This window comes from Cottoperca gobio, chromosome 13 (genome assembly GCF_900634415.1).
Source record: "Cottoperca gobio chromosome 13, fCotGob3.1, whole genome shotgun sequence".
Taxonomy (NCBI): domain Eukaryota; kingdom Metazoa; phylum Chordata; class Actinopteri; order Perciformes; family Bovichtidae; genus Cottoperca; species Cottoperca gobio.
The window spans coordinates 12,288,975-12,310,851 of record NC_041367.1 but is presented as its reverse complement, the minus strand read 5'-3'; the positions used below and the strand labels follow the sequence as shown (position 1 = coordinate 12,310,851).

Below are 21,877 nucleotides of genomic sequence, written 5' to 3'. Positions count from 1 at the left end.
TGTGTTTGGTTGTCTGGTTTGTTTAAAAAAAAAAAACAAATGATGAAAATGAAGTTAACAGTTTAATAGGAACAGCATTTCTGAAATGGTAGCTAAAGACTTTGTGTTCAAGAGATTCAGCCGTAATCATCTGCAAACACAGCACAAAAAAATCACATTATTAAATGGGGGTCAGCTGGGTGTTGGATCCTAAGGCACACTTTAGATTAATTTTTAAAAAACAGCAACATGTCCCAGTGAACAAGATCACCACAAAACCCCAAGCACTTCAGAAGTGTGGCTGTTATAGCACTGTTTGTTCTGTCTGCCACCTGGTTTGGATTGAGATGAGCCCCACAGACTCAGTTAAACATGCATGTTTCTTTTGTCTATGATGTGGTACTTTTTACAGTTCACAAAAACGCGTACATTGCTAAATTAATTTCAAACAGACTTTTATAGGACCACACACGCATGCAAAACAACAAATCAGCCATATTCAATGAGTAAATCTGGCATTAAATTAGACCCGAAAAAACAATTAGACGTGTAGTTTGTTGAATATTGTGTGAAAACAAACAGATTTCTGTGATGTTCATCTGCTTCTGTAAATATCAACCTTTGACTGATTAGTGCTTTCTACCCACAATAATTCAGGCTTTATTAAAAGGAGAGCAAGATCCTACTGTCTGAATCACAAATCAGACCACAAGACCAAATAATGACACTACCGGTGCTAAAGGCAACAAACACAGGAGTGTACACTCTGAAGTGTGCTCAGACCAAACAGCAGACGGATTCTTTACGCTGCGTGATTACATACAGAGTCGATGCAAATGTGCATCTTCGGAAGTCCAAATGTCTCAAATAATCCGTGTTGACTTTCTCCTGATGTCACCAATAATCAGAAATGGAGAAACTGGTTCATTTGGTCATGGATGAAATAAACGTTTAAGGTATGTGGTATGTATGGAGGTAAGCCCCTCTTCCTTTCCTGACAGAGTACGCACATTGGCTGTTCAGGGCGAATATTCGCACGTTGCAAAATACTCCACACAAAGCGAAAATTCCGTTTCACATTTGTACTGAGCACACCTTAAAAAGTTTCAAAAATGTAAACTAAAAATCAAGCAAGACAAAATATTGTACTGCTATGACGAGAACTAAAGATGAAGGAGCATGTTGTAAAGTGTGTGAATCTACAGTTGAGACAGAGGGTAGACCGTCAGACTGGAGCTCTGATCTGCGACCACCACGCTGGGTTCTCCTTTCAGCACAACAGGGCACAACCAGTTCACTTTGTCCCCGTGACTGATGCAAAGTTTGGGTCCAGACTTCTCCTCCGTCACCTCCTCTGCACTTGCTGCCACTTCATCCTCCACTTCCTCTTTCTCTGCTTCAACCTTCGGTGGAGTCTTTGCTTTATCCTGGGATTGTTCTTTCCTCTTTGCTTTGCTCTTACTCTTCCTGCGTGGGGCTGCTGTCACTCCACTTTTGGCCTTTGCCTCCGGAGTCACCACTGGGTGCTTACTGAGGTCCCACAGGGCGACCTGGCCGTCATTCCCCCCAGTGACGAGCCAGTGAGGGTGGGAAAGGAAACTAACAAAGTGGGCTTGTGAGGCCCCCTGACTGTGGGCCTTGACTGCTCCCTGCTGTTCCAGTTTAGAGCCGCTGCCGATCCGCATCACATGCACCCGCCCGTCCTCTGCTGCACAACCCAAAATGTTCCCACAACTCGCCACAGAAACACAGTGGACCAGTGGTGGGTTGAACAGCTGACCGGGACGCTGCTGATGGTCGTCTTCTTCCTCTGCTACATCCTGGAGGTTGAGAGTCCAAAGAGGACGAGTCTTCTGCAAACCCCACAGCATCACCTGGAGCGACAAAAGAAGGTGAAATAAATCTGCGTGAGGAAAGAAATGTTCTCAATAGAGCATTGTATTAGTTGTCTAATCGATTAGTCGATTAATCAAGGAAATAGTCGTTAGTTGCAGCCCTAGTCGTCAAATGTAGTTTTGATACATGATGTAAGTAAAAATGGTCCTCTCCCTTACCTGCATGTCAAGTCCAGCAGACAAAAGGTTATTGGGCCTGTGAGGCCGAAAAGCCACAGAAGAGCAGATGTTAGTGTGTCTACGAAGGGACCTGAACACTTTTCCTCCAGGAAGCTCCAGTACCCGGACTGCCCCGGAGTCATCAGCCACCGCCAGGGCTGAACCCGTCTCGTTTAGCGCCAACGAATTGATCTCCTCCTCCCCTGCACCCTGAAACTCCTCCACAGGGCCCTTCAGGTTTCGGGGGTCGAGTACACTCACTGCGTCTCCGTGTGACACGTACAGCTGGGCCGGAGCTGCAGGTGAAAAAACAACACTCGTGCAGTCCTCTTTACCAGGGAGAGAGAGACGGCCTATGATGTTTCCCTCTTGGCTCCACACCGTGACCTCTCCACCCTCGGCGCCTGAAGCGAGGAGACCCTCTGGGCACGAAGAGGCCCCGACACACAGGATGGATGTGGAGTGGCCCTCAGACCACAGCCTGGCCATGCTGACCCTAAAAATGTGAGAAAGAATATGCATTGGTTTTGTGTTTTTGCTTTGACACCATTGTTTTTAGGCCAAACTTAGTGCTACAGAAAAACACAGTCAAGCCACAAAAAAACTCAATATAGTCAGCAACTGCTTTTTTATTTTCTATGGAATTAAAGTCAATATATTTTGGGTTTTTGACAGTTGGTTGAGAGGCTCAATGTGCTTCAAAAAAAAAAAAAAAAGGCAAAGATCATACATAACTTAACTAATTAAAAGCCTAACATTATTTAAGAGGGAACAATAATGATGATGACATAAACTGTGTTGACATAAAATGTTTATATCGCTTTCAGTGTTAAGTGTTTACAGTCATATTGTTTTAACAGGGCGGCTAAACAAGACAGACGTAACAAAATAGATGTATGAAGGAAGTAGAAGTGAGAAGTTGCTGCAAACACAGAATGTAAATGTCAAACAGCTGTGCTAACGTGTTAGCCTCACAGCTCACATGTAACTCCCTGAACAGCTGCGATAATAAATATGATGTTGTTATTCTGCTGATTGAAAACAATTGATAACACCGTTGTGACACTATTGATAAGGCCAAGACCTCAGAATTACGCTACCTTAGCAAGTGCCGTCAAAACCTCAGCAGTCTGACATGCGGGGTCGCTCTTTGATGACGTCACATGTTATATTTTGTATGTCCAGTGTTTAGCTTGCCAGGTGGTTTCCCAAAATGTTTTCACCTGAAATGGCAGACCTTTACTTTATTATTATTTGCAAATAAATATGTATAACTTTTATTATTATTAATAATGTTATTATTCAGGCTATTTATTTATTTATTTATTTATTTTCCACCCTTTACACACTCAATCATACTAACACAAACATGCATGCTGCCATATTTAACTGTTTCCCCGTAAACACTGGGTAATTACACTAATTTAAGTCACAGTAACTGCACAATGTTATCATTATAACTCTCTCTGATCTCTCTCTGATCTCTCTCTCTCTCTGATCTCTCTCTGATCTCTCTCTGATCTCTCTCTGATCTCTCTCTCTCTCTCTCTCTCTCTGCCACGAAAATGATCCCCGGTTTTGTAAACTGTAAAGTCGTCTACTTATATCTTGCAAAAATCTGCATATATCATGATGCAGACATTGTCTCAAGTATGTAATACAAGCCAACAGTAGAAGCATTAGTTGCTACACAGAGGAAGTAGATCATTACATCATTGTTCAGCAGGCCTTCATTTCCACAATGGCTGCTCTCCGCTGATTCATCCAAAGCTGCAGATCTGATGAGTGTGGTCCATTTCTGGGTCAGTGAACAGCGTGCCATACTGCCGCACTCAATAGGTAACAGAGAGGAGAGGCCATGGCTTTCAAACCTTCACAAACTAACTACACGCACACACACACGCACACACACACACACACACACACACACACACACACACACACACACACACACACACACACACACACACACACACAGTCAACCCAAAATTCAATGCCGACACAAAATATCCTCACGGAGAAGAAGCAGTTCTCACAGAGCGCTTTGAATGTAAGTACTCCTTTTTCTGCTCATGACCTGCACAGTAGATTCATAATTCAATTACACAGGAAGGTTTCACTACCCAGATGGAAATGTGTTGAATTTGATACTGTAGTTAAAAGTGTGTCAGTTGTACAACTCCTCCCCATGACTCAAGTGAGAGGATGCTTTTGCTATTTCTATTTGATCTATTGAAGCTGTTGTAAAGGCTGAAGTAGGGTTAGTGAAATATGAAGGACATTGTGCTGGAATTAAAACATATACATAACATACATAGTACTGTAACACCTTAATAAGGCAGAATAAAGTGTATAACACTAATAATAATTAATAGACTCCAATAACTTCCTCCAATTTAACCTAGATTCTGATTTATCATCTCTTAAAATAAAGTTAAATAATCACTGTGCAATAACCCTATTATACTAAAAAATCATATAATCGCATACATAATCCATTATTGTCAAATGTATAGCAGGTTATATACTGTACATAAATGTGTATACTGTATAGTTTAAAAAGTCTTGTACTGTATTTATATAAAAAACTTATTACATTACCCATAATATTTATTTTAGCACTCTTTGCACTCCCATTCATCCATGCACTGCAACAGTTTGACCTATATGGACATCTATATACTGTATCTGCTATTAAATAATAGGGGTATGTTTTTCACCTACTTTTTTGTTTATTTTTCTTTAGCGTTGCTTAGCTCCTTCTCAGAAGAATCGGAGTTACCTTGAAATATTCACACACAGAGTATGAGGTCGCCCTATTTCCCAGCGAGGTCAGTGCTTTTCCACAAGGAGCCCAACGGAGTGACGTACAGAGTCCCAGCTCTGCTCTATTTGTCTCGCTCCAGGTTCTTCCTGGCCTTCTGTGAGGAGAGACTCAGCCCGTCAGATTCTCAGGCTCACCTGCTGGTCGTGAGAAAAGGCACTTTCTACAGGAACTATGTGGAGGTCAGTGTTGAGTCCTGTGTCTTGATTCTCTAGTGCCCCGTGAGTGAAGACGTGTACTCTATTGCTTTGGTATTGTAAGTAAAAGCTAACTGATTTTTAAACATCTAATGTTCCTTCAAAATGTACAGCACAACATTCATGTTCCTTACTTAAATGTTCTCCAAGTACATAAATACACAAAGATGTCAATTAGTACCTTTTTTAATGTTACAGAGGAAGTTTATTCAAGTGTATGGCAACAACACTATATTTAATAATACATGTACAAGACAATACAATTAATAATAAACTTGTTAGTTACTCCTTGGTGCTAATAAAGTTAAGAAAAAGAGAATAATATCAATGATAACATGGTAAAAGAAGAATATTGTTAAAAGTAATATTTACATTCTATAAGCATTCAAATTAAATCATTAAAATGACATCTACTTCCGTTGTGTTGTTGTGGCGGGATAAATTTCAGAGATGGATTTTTCTTTTTAAAGTGGGCAAGTAAATTGAAAATTACCAATAAATACAGTGCATCGTACAAAGAAGCTAATAAGTGGACCTTGAGTTAAGATTGTTTGTGAAAGATGATAAAGTATGTGAACTGACCCTTTAATTTAAATGCTGCTGCCATCTTAAAACCGCCTTGTTTCTCAGATATTCTACTAGAAATATTGCAACATCTTTTATATTTGTCAACTCTTCCTTTCTAATCTCATTACCTTCTTCCTTCCTTGCTGCAGTGGGATGACATGCGTGTCCTCGGCACGGCTTTCCTGCCAGGCCACCGGTCCATGAACCCGTGCCCGGTGTACGATGAGTTCACAGGTACTCTCTTCTTGTTCTTCATCGCTGTCCTCGGCCACACCTCGGAGTCCTATCAACTGGTGACGGGAAGAAATGTGACCCGTCTCTGCTACATCTGCAGCACTGACGAAGGAGACACCTGGAGTCCTGTCACCGACCTCACCAAGAAGGTCATAGGAGATACTATCAAAGGTCAGGGATTCATCAATGATGCATGTAGCCCACTCCTCATCTTTGCTTGAGGCTAGCAGCTGCAACTAGAAAAACACACCTGAATCTCTGATTGAACTGTCAGTTGCCAGGTTGCTTTGTGGGTAATGTAGGTGCCATATGTTGACAAAGAAGTCGATGGTTCTGGACTTTGATCCCTTTTTGTTCATTGTTATAGGAGGGCAATGCTAAATTGGAGGAGTACTCTTTAAAGGTAGAAATGAGAGCATCAAGACTTGAAATTATGACACTTTTCATTTACAATATTACATTCAGTTCTGAAAATACCCTCTTATCCTAATGCTGGCCCGAGAGTCCCTAACGTGGGGATCTGGACTCCCACACGAGGTCACAAGGAGATGAATAAAATGTTTTCCAGGTTAGAAAATAATTTTAAAAACTAAATTCTTTACTTTTCTTTTACTTGTGAATTATGACATATATTTATTTTTGTATTCAGACCTTTAAAATTATTAAAATAAATCACTCTTCAATTGAGTCGTTCAGAAAAGTTGGGAACAACTAACTCACATCATTACTACAGTTTTGGTTCTCTTCAGATTAAAGACATTTTTAATAATGCAGTCAAGATTTATAACATGAAATCTATAGTAACAATTGTAATTACCATTATTTACTTTTGGGTATCTTTTCCCTTTAATATGGTGTGATAACTAAACTTGTGAAAAGATAGTTTTACATTTGTTCAAGTCCGTCTCAAAACAAAACACATGCTCATTATGTGAAACTGTTTAAGGACGCTGCACATGCGAGTTTTGTTTAAAGAAAAACTTGATCAAATGTGAACCTATCCCTTAAGTGTCATGCATTGACCCTTTATTATCATTCACGTGTATCATCTGCATCCCACTTCCTCCTCTGTCCCCGCAGAATGGGCCACTTTTGCTCTTGGCCCGGGCCACGGCATCCAGCTGAAGTCCGGCCGTCTGCTGATTCCTGCCTACGCTTACCACATCGAGTGCAAAGAGTGCTTCGGACAGCTCTGCCAGACCACTCCCCGCGCCTTCTGCTTTCACAGTGACACCCACGGGCGAACCTGGCGTTTCGGGGAGGCGGTTCCGGTGCCGGAAAGCGTGGAGTGTCAGATGGTGTCTGTGGATGAAGAGGACGGGACTAACGTGCTGTACTGTAATGCACGCAGCCCTCTGGGATACAGGGTGCAGGCCCTCAGTCTGGATGATGGAGCGGTGTTTCAGGAGGGGCAGCTGGTGCAGCGGCTGGTGGAGCCTAAAAATGGTTGTCACGGTAGCATTGTTGGATTTCCTGCCCCGTTACATTTATGTCATTCTCTTGACAGTCACTTGCACCAACCTCCACATCACTCCAGACACTGGACGTCCTGCATGACTAACTCAAACATCACCACCTCTGCCTCCACCACCAGCCCCAATCATCCAGATTTCCTCACCCCCACCTGGGTAGCATACTCCCACCCAACATGGACCACCGCACGCAAGGATCTGGGCGTGTTTCTCAGCCTGTTTCCCCGTGATCCAGACAGCTGGCGCGGCCCCTGGGTGATCTACGAGGGCCCAAGTGCCTACTCTGACCTCGCGTACCTAGAGTTGCCCACCTCACCCGGGGCACCGCCTGCTGTGGCCTTCGCCTGCCTGTTTGAGTGTGGCACCAACACAGCCTACGATGAAATCTGCTTCAGCATCTTCACCCTCTACGAGCTTATCGATAATCTGCCCCGCGAGGCGCAGCTGCGAAATAACAATAATGAATGTAAAAGACAGCAAAATCAAGTCCCTGAGACGGATTGTACAAGTGAATATGACGGCCAAAGTCCTGCAGATTTCCGTCAGGTGCCTCGTGTGAAGAAGAGGAGGAAGAAGAGCAAGTTGACGGAGATGTGCTCTGTGTCTTAAATGTAGTTTTTGACCTTGTAATACAGAGTTAAAGTTTTCTATACACACTCAGTTGCAACTTTATTAAATGTGTCTGCACAATCTGGATTCTCACACCTTCTTAAATGTCAAATTTAAGGACTTTCCAGGCCAAATACCCTCAAATTCAAGAACCCTAAAAAAACATAGTTGGAGACACGGCTCAAGGTTAGTTACTCTTACGACACTGGGAACATTTCTCTAATGAGAACTAGCAGGCTTCACAGAAGCTCACAGATTGTGCTGCGTTATAGTGAAGTTAAGATAAAAAACTTCTAATTTATATTCTTGCACAAAATATTATTCAAGCACTTTCAATGACCCATGTTTATTCATGACCATGACAACAGTTCTGCCATAAAGTTTACTGTTATGGTGTCTAATTTATGACAGAGCTGTCGTATCTAATAATGTGGCCACTGAGCATATGTCCACTTTATCACAAAATAGTGTGCACACCATTGAGAAGAGGGATTATTCTTATGAGTATTAGTTCCTGTAGTTATTCAGTTGATTTCAGTTACATTAACTGCAACACAGTGTGATTAAAGTTTTCCTCACCATTGATTTAAAAAAACGGTCAGCAAAAGCAATTATCTCATTTAATTTAGAATCTATAGAGTATATTAAGTCAGAAATATGGCTGAGTTCAAGGTATATTTTGTCTGATACCACTTTAAATAACATAAAGAGATATCCCACACACTGAACCTTTCCTTATTCTCCTCTTTTATTAAACAAAATACATTTTTCTGTGATCTCTGAACAGTTTAAGAAAAATACTGACAAAGCGGTAGTGTGTCCTGTGAGAATGATGTAAGACATCTGATTGTGAGCTACTCTCCAATCTAATGTTTTCACAACTCTCCTTTATCTTAACGGAGCAGACATTGCATTTTAACAACCAGGACATGTTTCATTTGGCTCGGGGAACGTCCTGCTACATTTAATCTTGCACACTATGGACCTGGCGAGGCTGCAACCCATCAAGCTCACATATTAGACGCAGCTGCTCTAATGGGATTACAGTTGCTAAACTAATCAGTTCTTCTCGTGAGGCTGTTGAAACATTTTAGGGGCTGACAGCTTAAGTGAGTTGCATGAGAGCGTACGAAAGAACAGAACCAGATAAAGTGGAGCAGTTTGTTTAGTTAAGAGGAGAACAAAAATAAACAGATTGTGCCAGGAGGATCTGGAGTCTCTTCTTTCTGCTCCTCCCTCCTCCTGTTACATAACTCCACACTGACAGAAGGGTCATTTCCTTTCCAGCGCTCTTTCACAGAAGTGCTTTTTCCCCTTTTCCTCGAGCATGTGTGTTTTACAGCTTACGATAATGAGTCTGAGGATCATCATAGTTCTGGCTGTGTTTACTGGGGTAACTGGGAGCCCCAGTGTGACCGTCAGACCTGAAGCTGACTCAGTGTACGTGACGGCTCATCCCAACAGCGTACCAGAGACAGGGGAGGAAACTGGTTTCTTTGGAAAGGTGAGGAGGAACTAGCTCCGATGGCTTTGGTGTGGAATCGTGTTTCTTTTCCAGGGTCGTCCTCGACAAAATAAATTCCTAGTCAACTTGGCGAACACTCGCAGGACTTTGACGACTAATTTATAAGTTGAGGGACGTAATAATCATGCAAAAGACCCACTTTAAATCTTGTGTTTACCAGAGATGTCCTCAGCTTTCTTGGAAATAAGTAATTCAGCATGAAAAAGTATTTTAAAAATGACTAATTGACTAAAGAAATCTTCGTCGACTAAGATCCAAACAAAAGATTTGGCTGTTTTTTTTTATTTGTTTTGTAGCGAATCAATTGCATTGCTCATGTGAAACATCTACAACTTGCCACACAGTTTGCTGCTGTACAAGAAAAACTGGGGTTTCCAAGAATGAAGTGTGTGTAAGAAGTTGTTGAGACATAAGTGATCTGCACAAAACAATAACTACACCTTTAAGAGACAGATATATATCTTTGTTGCAGACATTATTACATAAGCAGCATTCTGTACATGGTACAAAAGCCAATAGAAGCTCAAACAGTGAGTTTTCCTTACCAACAAGGTCAAATGTTGCTAAAATAAAGGTAATAAATATGTTTTCAACAGAGGGTCAAACAGAATTGCTACAAAATAAAAGTAAAATGTCAGTTTTTGGTGGCTCCAAAGATCAAAACCTTATCGTGGCGTCACGGTTGATGTTAGTAAAGATGAGGGACGGTGGTCATAAAAAGTCCAGTTGAATTGGGTAGAAAATGTTTTAGCTCTTTGAACTGGTCTTCTTTGCAGACAGCTGCCCTGTAGACTCCAAGTATTTGTGGATGAGTTCCTCTTGTGTGGATAACAGGCTGGGCTGGTATCTGCTGTACTCCATGGTGTACTCCCCTTTGCCCTGAATAAACAACAGATATAGGATGTTAGTTTATAGAAGTGGTTTACATTACAGTTCATTTAGCTGACGCTTTTGTCCAATGCGACATACAAGAAGTGCAAACAATCATGGAGATACAACTCCGAACAGCAAGAGTCTTGTAAGTACAATAGCTTCGAATAGGTTCAATCGTATAAGTGAACACGGTCTTTAAATGAGCCAGTTTGAAGTGCAACATACAGAAACAATAGAATACAAATTCAACTGTTGGCTATAAATAAGCCAAACCAATATAAGTGCAACATACAAAGAACAGTTCATTTGTTTCTTCATTCGCCGAGGTGCAGTCGAAACAGGTGAGTTTTCAGTCTGTGCCGGAAGGTGTGAAGCCTGTCTGCTGTCCTGACATCAATGGGGAGGTCGTTCCACCATTAGAGCCAGGATAGCAAACAGGCGGGTTTTGTTTGAGGGGAATCTGGGTCCCACTCGTAGTGAGGGAGTGGCGAGCCGATTGGTCGACGCAGAGCGAAGTGAACGTGCTGGGGTGTATGGTTCGACCATGGCCTGGATGCAGGAAGGGGCTGATCCATTCACAGCACGGTAGGCCAGCACCAGAGTCTTGAAGCAGATTCGGGCCGCCACTGGTAGCCAGTGAAGGGAGCGGAGGAGCGGTATAGTGTGGGAGAACTTGGGTAGATTGAAGACCAGTCGGGCTGCTGCATTCTGGATCAGCTGTAGAGGTCAAATGGCACATGCAGGCAGTCCAGCGAGGACGGAGTTGCAGTAGTCAAGTCGTGAGATGACAAGAGCCTGAACAAGAACCTGCGTCGCCTTCTGAGTCAGTAGGGGACGTATCCTCCTAATGTTGTACAGAGTGCATCTGCAGGAGCGGGTTGTTGCAGCGATGTTGGGACCGAAGGACAGTTACATTTTAAGACTCCTCTGTAGTGACTAGTGGAGAAAGAAAGACCGCTAATTCCTGCATTTCCATCCCCAGGTAAAACCATTCAGTTTCAGTTCATCATATGCTGAACAATTACAGAGAAGTCGTTGGATCTCACAAAGTATTAGGTTTCTATTAGGGAAAATAAACGTGCTCAAAGCAGGTTAGTGTATTATTAATACAGGAGCTTATGTTTGGTCTTTTCTTTATTAGACTACCACACATTTGGAACGCTTGACAACCAGTTTCTTAATAATGGAACAAAAAGATTGATGTGTAACCACAGGGAACAGCAGTCAGTACACAGTGTCTGGACTGCAGATGTACGACAGATATGATGGTGTTTTGAGGTTGAACTTACTTCAGTGCAGGAGCGTAGTTCTGTGGAGTAGCCGAACATCTCGTTTAGTGGAATCTGTTGGGAGAAACGGGCTGTAAGTCAGTCAAATACAAATGATGGTGACGCATGAGACGACAAACAATGTGAGCTGAAGACTGCGGCTGCATGCTGTATGTGAATCATTTACAAACTGGACTCACATCAGCGCACAGAGTGAGGTATCCATCAGATTCTTCGTGCTCTTTGATGACACCATGCCGGCGGTTTATACTAGCGATGACTACTCCCTGAAACTCCACAGGTGACACGACTTCCACAGACATAACCGGCTCCAGGATGGCAGTGTCGGCTTTTTGCATAGCTGAGGAGGAGTACATTGAAAGCGGCATTAATGCACGCTGACAGCAGACAGAATGAAACAGGTGGTCAGATCTAACGTAACCCTCACCTTGTTTTAGAGCGCCCTCTCCTGCACGGATGAAGGAGATCTCGTTTGAGTCCACTATGTGATGCGCTCCATCTTCCAGGATGATCTTGATTCCGGAGATCTTGTGCCCGCTCAGGGGTCCCTTCTGACAGGCCTCCATGAAGCCCTGCAGTATGATGGGAACAAACACTTTCACTTAGTGTCCAAGTTACTTTTATAGCGGTTCTTTCACTGTGACTACATTAAAGTATGGAAAACAAACCTTTTCAACCGCTGGTATGAACTGCTTCGGGATGTTGGTTCCAACTGTCTCGTCTACAAACTCCAGCTTGGTCTGAAGCTCTGGCTCAAGAGGCTCAATGACTCCGATAACTTTACCATACTGCCCGGAGCCGCCGCTCTGCTTCTTATGAGTGAAATCAAAACTGCAGAAAAAAGGAGCAAAGAAAAAAGTCAAAAAACAAACACCAAGGTTTTATATACACTCACTTTTAAAGGTATTTGTGCACTATTATTAAAGACATTTTGGATATACCTAGGTCATATATAGTACTGTACTTTGATAATATGACAGGAGATAAGATCGTGTTACGAGAAGACAGATATGCGCTGAAAGGCTTGTTGGCAGCTCGTAGGAAGGTCATTACGAAGAGCTGGTACAAGGCAGAACCACCGACACAAGATGGATGTGGAAAATAGTGAATGAAATATATGATATGGAATAGTTAACTCATAGGATAAGAGCTCAACAAGGAGCCAAGTTGAGAGAAACGGGAGTAATGGACGATGTTTCCATGAATGAATGAAAAGAGAATTAATATTAATTAATATTTTTTTTAAAACACGTGTCCCATCAAAATGTATCACATCTCTCTCTTATCTATCAACTACCAACTACTACTGCAGCACCAAATCGGACTGATCCACAGTTGCTTGCATTGCCGTTTATGTAAAGCTGATTCAAAAGGGAGGAGAGGAAACAAAAGAAAGGAGCTCTGTCTCTTTAAGAGCGCAGTCCTCAAAGAGCTCTGGTGTAGGAGGAAGTGGGAAGTAATGTTTCCACTTACATGCAGAGCAGCGGACACTAAAGTTCCCACCTGCCACAGTAACAGGCAGAGAAGTCGCAGCATTTCAGTTTCAGGCAAGATCAGACTTCCATATTCAAATACTTGTTCAGCTGTACGCCTCTTCTCCCTGTGATCTTCTTATACATCTGCTTTCCTTTCCTCTTTTCTCAATGGATCCTTGTGTCTGAAGCTTTTCTTATCTGGAGTCAAGCTGACCCGAGAGAAAAAAGGGTCAAAGTCCTTCAGGGGTTAGAAGCCCATACCTGTTCAAATTCTGTCTTTCTATTATTTCCTCTCTCTCACTGTCTGCGCTCTCTTTTTTTAAATAACAGCTGGAAGTATTGGTGGAAGACGAGACTGAAGAGGATATGATGGCGACAGGAGAGCTGAACCCCAATCACTACCCGGCTCAGAGGGCAGCCAAAGTGGTCCAACACTACCTCAACACCCGCTACGGCTCTCCGTACAGGCTGCTGGGACTGCAGAGAGTCCACAGCGGAAATGCAGAGGTCAGCTGAAGTTTAACGGTCATCGTTTGGTTTACAGTAAAGTTCTAACTTCTATCAACTGTGGTTATTTTTTTACTTCCTGTTTTAGGATGTGGAAGACTCTGGAAGAAAGTATCAGCTGGAGATCTCAGTGCAGGAGATGATCGGCAATGTAAGATTGTATTTTTATTTATAGTCGCACTGTGAAACGGGCTTACACATGGGTAAGACACAGCCATGAGTCCTTCAGTGTAGAGTCGCTTCATTAACATATCGGGTACTTTTTGGATTTGGTTTAATCTTTTGAATTAGTTTGATTTAAAAAAACAAAACAATGATTTTACATTACAAGAACAGAAAACAGTGAATGAGTCACGTACCCTAAAAATAGAGTAAAAATTAAATATGACAAATTCAGATCACTGAAAACCTTTGACCTCCCTGTTCCCTCCGCAAGATTTAGTGTCGTGCTCATTTGATTTGTCTGTGAAGACATGAGCTGTGTTTGAATGGCTGCATTTACCCTCAGTTTCAACAGTTAATGGTTTTGCTTATGTAAAGTCGTTTCAAGCTAAAGGTATATAATACCCGGCTTTAGAGGGAGCAGGTTTGACGAGATTTAACTAAACAGCAGATAAAAAGGAGGCATTGTGGTGCAACCTTGACTCACTGGCTGCCATGATAACACCTGGACTACGCCTTTGCTCTGTATACACCACCTCAGTCTCATCAAACCTTCCCCTCTTCGATTTGCTTCTTTGTTTTTTTAAACATGCGTCCAGACAACAGAGAAATGCTCTGCAGAGGTTTTGTTTCCGAGAGGAGAAGGGCAGCGCTCTCCTCAGGTGCAGGCCTCGTGTGAGCAGCTCCTTAAAGTCAACAATACAGCACAAGAAGAGGCCTTGTACAAACTGTTCAAGACGAACCAAAGCCTGCTGTCTGCACAAAATCTACCTGGTATGTACAAGGACACAAACTCTGCATGATTTTGCACTTCTCGCACAACATGGGCAGTTTGAAATTGCAGCGTTTGGGGATTTCAACACTTTTAGTACTTGTGGTTTTTGAATGAACTCAGTGTTCCTCCTTTAAAACACTAACACAGCACAAATGACTGACATTGTGAACCCTGATGGTGTAACCTGCTGTACATTATGAGTCCATACAGTATGTTTATATGACAAGTTGGGCTGCAACAAAGTGTCCATCAGTGTTTCCCATAGCCCAAGATGACCTGCTCAAATATAACAGCTGACAACTACTCGATTAATCTGTGCAGCTCTAATGACAAAATACACGTGGCGTAATCAAATTTCCTTCGTTACGACATTCTGACCAACAGACAGCTACGGTCACATTGAGCCCGACATGAAGCCTCTGTGGCACCTCAGCATTGTGGCCTCCAGCGCCGTCATGCTGAACGAATCCACAGAAAACACTCTGTACAACATGGCTCAGGTGGCCAACATCACGCAGCTGGTAGGTTTGTTTTATCTGCCGTTAAATCTCTCATTAATCCTCGATTGATAAGTAGAGTTAAAGCTTTTCCATAAATGTATAAATCTTAGTTCATATTGCAATAAATTAAATAATTGTCAATTTGATAATAAAAATCAATGAAGAAGAGTCTGGCTATTTATTGTCACAAGTTCTCCACCATAGAGCTTCTTCAGATATAAAAGGCGGTTTTTGCATTAAGACCAAATATTCTGCCAGGATGTGAAGCTTTCAGCGGAAAGAAGCTGCACACCGTGTGAGAATCTAACGTTTGGGATGGAGCCGATTAACGTTTAGCTTTAAATCTTCCCTCGTCTACTGCAGGCAACCGAGAACGACCAGGTGAAGTTTGACTGCCACGTGCTGCTGCATGAGATGGTGTCCCAGGTAACCACTTATCATTATAATTATTGTCATTATCACCCTAAACACATTTTTAAATTCATTTATTAATCTATAAAATTACTGAAGATGGCTAAAACATTGTCTTAGCATATCCTGTTTAGACTAAATGTGCTGTGATGAAGAACTAGGAAACAGAATGAGCACTCGCAGCAGGGTCTGTGGTGACTTATCTCATGATAAATAAGCATGTGAGCTTTTACTACCTGATGTCTCCTGTTAATCTGACAATCTGTGTTATTTTGGCAGGAAATCATCCACTGGAAGCTGCTGTTCACGTGGTCTCCTCCAGAGGGAGTTAAAGTGCTGCAGATGGAGCAGCTGCCACACTGTCATGATTGTGAAAAACCTCCAAACACAAACTAAACTGCTGACATCCATCACACTGCTATAAACAACCAAAACAACATCCTGATCCCATCTTGTACTCACATAGTGGAGCTGTAATGCTGCGGATATAAAGCCATCACATATAATGATGACATTCTTACTTGTGCTATTGTATTTTAGCCTAAATAAACTGTTTATACGGACTATTGCGTGCGTGCGTGTACTTACTCGACAGGACTGGTGATCGTCTCTCTGAAAGCCACTTTGGGCTTTCCCAGCAAACAGGCACAGTTGTATTCTCTCTCCATCCTCTGAAACAACAAACCAAAACAGGAATAAACCAGCAGAAAAGCAGGTCAAACAGCTCAGGTTTAAAGGCAGACCTTAATATGAGGTGATTGATCAATCCTTTTAATCTTCAGTCTGACTTCCTGACGTTTGGGGATCTTGGCTGGATGTCAGTAGCAAAAATGTTTTATTCTTTATTGAGATTAAGAGTTTTAAAAGCTGTGTCATATTTGCAAAGACTTGAATTTCACCAACAGTAGTACCGGTTAATAGAGAGATTTCTGACCGCTCTAAATAAAACTACTAAAGCAGTATCAGTAAGAGACTAAAGATGTCAGACTGCGTCTTCTTTACTGCAGGACGTCTTGTATTAAACATGCAGAACTTCCTCTCACTGGGTACCTGGGAGTAGATTTCTAGATGAAGCTCGCCCATTCCTGAGATGATGGTTTCTTTGCTCTCGTTGTCAAAATGCACTCGAAACGTCGGATCTTCCCTGGTGAAACGGCTCATACCTTTGGAGAATTTATCCAGGTCCATCTGGTCAGAAGCAGGTCAACAAGAGGAGAGCAGAGTTAGTACATGCGATTTTGACTCGAGGGAAAGTATGTACGAGTGAATTAAAGCAATTTTGTACCTTGTTGGTTGGAGTTATTGACATGGAAATGACAGGCTCTGGGACGTGAATAGATTCCTGGGAGATAAGATTATAACAAATTAGCAAGATTCTCTGTATATTTTGGAATAAAGAAGAATTACAAAAAGAAAAAACATCTTAAAAAAAGAAAAGCAGATTTCTTGCTCTTTCAAAAAAGGTAAAAACATTGGAGTTACTCACCATGGAGAGGTTAGTGTCGGCCTTGGTTGTAAAAGTGTCTCCGCTGGCACAGTCGATCCCAAAAAGAGCACAAATATCTCCTGCATGAACCTCATCCACATCCTGGAAACAGCATGGAGAGAAAAACAAAAGTGATGATACAAAAATATGTTAATTTTCAGCACTGGGTTGATTCAAATGTCATATTTGTAATATCTGAAATATAGGAAGGAATATTTAACATGTTTCATGTCTTGTTTTGATGCAAGGAAGATGGAAACTCTGTCACAGGGGAAGTGGTTGTTATCTACAACACTTGACTGGTGCCAAAAGAGGAACCTGATCATTTTGACCAGCCTCTGCTGATACAAATAGAAAACTGTGACGTCTGCCGGCTTGTACTCACCTCCATCTGGTCAGAGTGGAGGCGCACGAGCCTCTGAACTTTGACTTTCCTGCCTGTGCGTGTGTTGTAGATGTACTCCCCCTTCTTCAGACAGCCCTGGTATACCCGCACATACGTCAGCTGACCAAATCTCCCCGCCTGATGATGCGACACATCACAGGAAACAACAAAGCATGACAGATTGAGATGTTTTAAAGCACAATTGCAGATGTAAAAAGATAAAGAATAGTATCTTACCTCCAGTTTGAAGGCCAGAGCAACATACTGGTTTGTAGAGTCTCTGGAAGGGTCCATTTGAATCTTTGATATTTCACTGCCATCTCTACACACCAGAGACAAAACCAACGTTCGACGTTAGTGCACAAGATTTCTCAAAGAAGATTGTTATAAAACAAATGAACATAAAAATGTAATCTGATATTAATTGAATTGACTGTTACTATTTGAGGTAACTTTGCATACAAATTGACAGCCCTGGTCCATACTTACTCATCATTAAGGTTCGCATAGTTATTTACTTCAGTGGGGTTCGGCATGTAATTCAGCATAGCGTCCAGTAGGGGCTGCACGCCTTTGTTCTTCAACGCTGTGCCCACCAACACTGGAGTGAAGAGACGCTGCACTGTGGCCCTGCGGATTGCAGCCTGCAGGACAGCAAAGTGACAAGTTAGATCAAATTAGATCGGGAACAGGCCTTATTTTTTATTAGCATTTCAGTTTTGGTTGACATTTTTTAAATGGATGCCATGCAATTTGGTACGTTGATTCTCTGACTTTCTCTCACGCAGCCATGAGGTCGACATGCTTGTAGATAGAGATAGATAAATATAGTTCCATGTTGTCATTAAAAAAACATTGAAGGCCTTGTTAAAGTTTGCAGATTTGACATATTCCCTCTCTTTAAAAGAGACAAACCTTCAGCTCGTCATTGGTTGGAATACTTTCTTCCAAGAACATCTCTCCCAAGATTTCATCAGAGTCAGCCACGCACCCCACCAGCTCCTGCCTCCGGTCTGCAGCCTCAGCGCGGAAATCTGCCGGGATCTCATCATAGCGGATATTTTCACTGCAGGGAGGAAGAAACTAAGTGAATCAGCTTCACAATCACCAGAATGTCAGGGACATGAATTACTTGTAATCTGACAGAAGCTGATTTAAATGATTCGTGTCACTGCATGTCTTAAACTTCTGCTGTAGCTAAGCTGTCTTCATTCACTCGTACTGTATACGGTCAAATTACAATTCAGATAAAAAATAACACATGTGCACTATAATAGAAACAGATATCTTCAAGGTCAAGCTAACACAAGGGGGAAACCCTAACCCAAAAGGTCCGTCGAAATATATGCTCCGCTCCTCTACAAGGTCGATGATGCCGCGTATGTTCCCCTCCAGGCCCATGGGGATGTTCACGAAGGCTGCGTTTTGCTTTAGTTTGGTTCTGAGGAAGGCAAAGAAAAAGTCTCAAGTGAAAACAAATATACAGGAATGAAAACCAGAGGCCAGTTCCAACATTGTTTGTGGAATAATGAATTCATGTCAGTCTTAAGGAGAGACATGGAGCCCCCGCTTGTTACCGTGTTTACCATAAAAACACAGCTGCACGAGTCTGAATCCAGTCTCCCTTTATAAAGTTTGTGCATCCAGGTAAGGAGAGGCACGTTGAAGTCTACACTAAACAACAATATAAACGCAACACTTAAAATGAGATCATTGGTCACAATCTGTGTTAGTGAGCACTTCTCCTTTTCTAACATATTCTATCCACCTGACAGATGAAGATTATTTCATTTGTGTCAGTTTAACTGAAAAACAAAAACAAATCTGTAGCCCTTGTCCTGTGAAATCCATAGTTCAGAGCCTAATTAAGGTCTTTTTTAAAAATAAAACTGCACATTTTAGCCTTTTATTGTGACCAGCCCAAGGCACAGCAGTGCAATAATCATGCCGTCTAATATATATATATATATATATATATATATATATATATATATATATATATATATATATATATATATATATATATATATATATATATATATATATATATATATATATATATATATATATATGAAAACCAAGAACAATACTGAGAGTATACTGAGAGTATACTGCGAGTATACTGCGAGTATACTGTGTGTATACTGCGAGTATACTGTGTGTGTATACTGCGAGTATACTGTGTGTGTATACTGCGAGTATACTGTGTGTATACTGCGAGTATACTGTGTGTATACTGCGTGTATACTGCGAGTATACTGCGAGTATACTGCGTGTATACTGCGAGTATACTGTGTGTGCACTGCGAGTGTGCACTGCGAGTGTGCACTGCGAGTGTGCACTGCGAGTGTGCACTGCGAGTGTGCACTGCGAGTGTGCACTGCGAGTGTGCACTGCGAGTATACTGTGTGTATACTGTGTGTATACTGTGAGTGTGTACTGTGTGTATACTGCGAGTATACTGTGTGTATACTGCGAGTATACTGTGTGTATACTGCGAGTATACTGTGTGTGTACTGCGAGTATACTGTACCTCATCTGCTGCAGGGCTCGGCTGGGGTTGGCGCCCATGCGGTCCAGCTTGTTGATGAAGGTGACGAAGGGGACATTGTAGCGCTTCATCTGTCTGTTCACTGTCAGGGTCTGGCACTGGACTCCCCCCACCGCACACAGGACAAGCACGGCTCCGTCCAGCACACGCAGCGCTCGCTCCACTTCGATGGTAAAGTCCACGTGACCTGGAGAAAAAACAGGGACAGTGACCTTTAGAGGAAAAAAAATACTGTAAACATTGAAAAGTGATACTTTTGACTCGTGAGGTACAGTCCAGGAGCTGGTAAAGATATATTATGTTGGTCTTTTCAGCAGGGCCAACACTTTAATATGGTAGCTAGATCCTGCAAAGTCCAGAAGGTTATTTAATAAATAATTACATCTGCTAAACCAACATAGTACAAGATGTCTGTGTCCAGACAAGCACCAACCTTCATCACAAGAACAGATAAATATACCCTATGTATCATCAACTTGGGTCTCCAAGTCTGCAAATTTTAGGACTAGCCTGTTAAGAAGTCCTGCATTATTTTGTAACCAAATGACCACAAACAGAGGGTCATTTGCTATCCCAAGGGCCCCATATCAAGTCCCACCTGGTGTGTCAATGATGTTGATGTTGTGATCCTTCCACACAGTGTATGTAGCAGCTGACTGGATGGTGATGCCTCTCTGTCTCTCCAGCTCCATAGAGTCCATAGTAGCTCCAACACCGTCCTTCCCCTTCACCTACACCACAGGGGAGTAAAACCGCCCATCTGTTAACCTCATCTGAGAGCAAACGTTCAATTAATACTAATACTACTATTAATCACAGGATTTATATACCTCCAGAGTCAGGAAACGGACTTTATTGTCCTTGTTCCTAGCCGTTATGTGTACTTATGTGTAGGTACTTTGCGAGCAATGCAAAAAGGTCAGATTCTTTGTAGCCTATGTGTACACAGACATGTGAATAAAGTTGCTTTTGATTTCTAATTCACCAACAGTCACTCACCTCATGAATGTGTGCTATCTTGCCGGTGTAATAGAGGATGCGCTCGGTCAGGGTGGTCTTCCCCGAGTCGATGTGAGCTGAGATCCCGATGTTGCGGATCCTCTCGTTGGGAAAGATCCCAGAGGAGCATGTCCGACAGTTGTTGATGAGCACCTGTGGACATGAAAAAAATATATAATAATAATCAAATCCCTTTTTGTCTGTTGCCGATTATGAAATGCACAGGACTGATGTCAAAAGGTTAAACTCCAGACCACTCGGGTCACCTAACGTTACCTTTTTTAGAGTGACGCTTCCTGGCGCCAGGAGATGCGTTTTAGCCAAACACAGCCCCGCTGTTAGTACTCTCATTTTGACAACTGCTTGGTCGGGCAAAGGGTGGTCGTATTTCTCCTTTTACTCAACCTCCAACTCGGACAAACCGGTGAACGCTGAATGTCACGCCGCGGTCCTGATGGTTGTGAAACGCTACTTCCTTCTACTACGGAAACTCACATATGCCAAAAAGGACAAATGATTGCGTTATTGAAAAACCGACCAAGATGTCATATTCAAAACAATCACAGTGGGATTAAATATGCAGTTTGTGAGTGATATGGATATTTAATTATTTTATGGAGGTTTGACACATTAAAGTATAAATTCCAAAAATGACTTAGAAAACGTGCATGGATAAAAAGGCACATGCTGCATTCAAGTGCTGTCAGAGAACTCTATGCACATTGAGGCCACCAACCTGTTAGGATGTATTTTGCCGCAATGTGCAATATATAAATAAAGAAGAGATTATGAAATTGAATATATTATAAATAATCATCCCCACAAATGAACAACACACTTCTGGGAGTTTTAGGATTATGAGGGAGTTTTATGTATTATATTTTATTTTGTATTTTGAATAGTCTAATGGATGTTCAAAGAAAATGAAAAGAGCATATTGTGATTTAATTGCATGTATATGTAAATGGTTATCTCTGCTCATGTATATGTGGCCTATAGCCTA

The 21,877-nt window shown here is 42.0% G+C and overlaps 4 protein-coding genes across 7 annotated transcripts; 2 read left to right on the top strand and 2 right to left on the bottom strand.

Moving 5' to 3' along the window:
* Positions 1 to 49: 49 nt before the first annotated feature.
* On the bottom strand, positions 50 to 3,198 carry wdr53 (WD repeat domain 53). Of its 2 annotated transcripts, XR_003833270.1 has the most exons (4): positions 3,134 to 3,198; positions 2,034 to 2,529; positions 1,074 to 1,853; positions 50 to 690 (listed from the first exon to the last, which is right to left on the bottom strand). XR_003833270.1 is itself a non-coding variant. In XM_029446316.1 (3 exons), exons 2-3 carry the CDS (start codon positions 2,520 to 2,522, stop codon positions 1,179 to 1,181), a joined length of 1,164 nt encoding a protein of 387 aa, XP_029302176.1. In that variant the 5' UTR covers positions 2,523 to 2,529; positions 3,134 to 3,198; the 3' UTR covers positions 50 to 1,178. The 2 variants fall into 2 exon arrangements, 1 of the variants encoding a protein (XP_029302176.1); XM_029446316.1 differs by having other exon boundaries at positions 50 to 1,853.
* A 788-nt stretch (positions 3,199 to 3,986) lies between these two features.
* neu4 (sialidase 4) lies at positions 3,987 to 7,987 on the top strand. Its single transcript, XM_029446314.1, has 4 exons — positions 3,987 to 4,083; positions 4,780 to 5,039; positions 5,771 to 6,026; positions 6,936 to 7,987. Exons 2-4 carry the CDS (start codon positions 4,839 to 4,841, stop codon positions 7,934 to 7,936), a joined length of 1,458 nt encoding a protein of 485 aa, XP_029302174.1. The 5' UTR covers positions 3,987 to 4,083; positions 4,780 to 4,838; the 3' UTR covers positions 7,937 to 7,987.
* Positions 7,988 to 9,226: 1,239 nt separating this feature from the next.
* lxn (latexin) lies at positions 9,227 to 16,017 on the top strand. Of its 2 annotated transcripts, none has more exons than XM_029446399.1 (7): positions 9,227 to 9,440; positions 13,429 to 13,605; positions 13,694 to 13,756; positions 14,367 to 14,541; positions 14,927 to 15,063; positions 15,406 to 15,468; positions 15,733 to 16,017. In XM_029446399.1, the coding sequence occupies exons 1-7, from the start codon at positions 9,264 to 9,266 to the stop codon at positions 15,847 to 15,849; spliced, it is 909 nt and encodes a 302-aa protein (XP_029302259.1). In that variant the 5' UTR covers positions 9,227 to 9,263; the 3' UTR covers positions 15,850 to 16,017. The 2 variants fall into 2 exon arrangements, with proteins under 2 accessions (XP_029302259.1, XP_029302260.1); XM_029446400.1 differs by lacking the exon at positions 9,227 to 9,440 and adding an exon at positions 13,051 to 13,170.
* On the bottom strand, positions 9,710 to 21,454 carry gfm1 (G elongation factor, mitochondrial 1). Of its 2 annotated transcripts, none has more exons than XM_029446397.1 (18): positions 21,151 to 21,447; positions 20,875 to 21,027; positions 20,474 to 20,606; positions 19,858 to 20,062; positions 18,649 to 18,765; positions 18,240 to 18,390; positions 17,814 to 17,968; positions 17,562 to 17,646; positions 17,325 to 17,462; positions 16,940 to 17,041; positions 16,739 to 16,795; positions 16,504 to 16,641; positions 16,042 to 16,124; positions 12,292 to 12,454; positions 12,051 to 12,195; positions 11,803 to 11,963; positions 11,624 to 11,677; positions 9,710 to 10,340 (listed from the first exon to the last, which is right to left on the bottom strand). In XM_029446397.1, the coding sequence occupies exons 1-18, from the start codon at positions 21,223 to 21,225 to the stop codon at positions 10,209 to 10,211; spliced, it is 2,247 nt and encodes a 748-aa protein (XP_029302257.1). In that variant the 5' UTR covers positions 21,226 to 21,447; the 3' UTR covers positions 9,710 to 10,208. The 2 variants fall into 2 exon arrangements, with proteins under 2 accessions (XP_029302257.1, XP_029302258.1); XM_029446398.1 differs by lacking the exon at positions 9,710 to 10,340 and adding an exon at positions 11,133 to 11,270 and having other exon boundaries at positions 21,151 to 21,454.
* Between the last annotated feature and the right edge of the window lie 423 nt (positions 21,455 to 21,877).

Bases quoted from the DNA above. Each gene is read 5' to 3' on its own strand.
- wdr53 (XM_029446316.1), bottom strand. From the start codon at position 2,522: ATGGCCAGGCTGTGGTCTGAGGGCCACTCCACATCCATCCTGTGTGTC. The intron at 1,854-2,033 runs GTAAGGGAGAGG...TTGTCGCTCCAG, and splicing joins CTGCTGGACTTGACATGCAG to GTGATGCTGTGGGGTTTGCA.
- neu4 (XM_029446314.1), top strand. From the start codon at position 4,839: ATGAGGTCGCCCTATTTCCCAGCGAGGTCAGTGCTTTTCCACAAGGAG. The intron at 5,040-5,770 runs GTCAGTGTTGAG...TCCTTGCTGCAG, and splicing joins TCTACAGGAACTATGTGGAG to TGGGATGACATGCGTGTCCT. The intron at 6,027-6,935 runs GTCAGGGATTCA...CTGTCCCCGCAG, and splicing joins CATAGGAGATACTATCAAAG to AATGGGCCACTTTTGCTCTT.
- lxn (XM_029446399.1), top strand. From the start codon at position 9,264: ATGTGTGTTTTACAGCTTACGATAATGAGTCTGAGGATCATCATAGTT. The intron at 9,441-13,428 runs GTGAGGAGGAAC...TTTAAATAACAG, and splicing joins AAACTGGTTTCTTTGGAAAG to CTGGAAGTATTGGTGGAAGA. The intron at 13,757-14,366 runs GTAAGATTGTAT...ACATGCGTCCAG, and splicing joins TGCAGGAGATGATCGGCAAT to ACAACAGAGAAATGCTCTGC.
- gfm1 (XM_029446397.1), bottom strand. From the start codon at position 21,225: ATGAGAGTACTAACAGCGGGGCTGTGTTTGGCTAAAACGCATCTCCTG. The intron at 16,796-16,939 runs GTGAGTAACTCC...CTTATCTCCCAG, and splicing joins CCGACACTAACCTCTCCATG to GAATCTATTCACGTCCCAGA. The intron at 12,455-16,041 runs GTAAGTACACGC...TTTTTTCTGCAG, and splicing joins ACGATCACCAGTCCTGTCGA to TTTTGATTTCACTCATAAGA.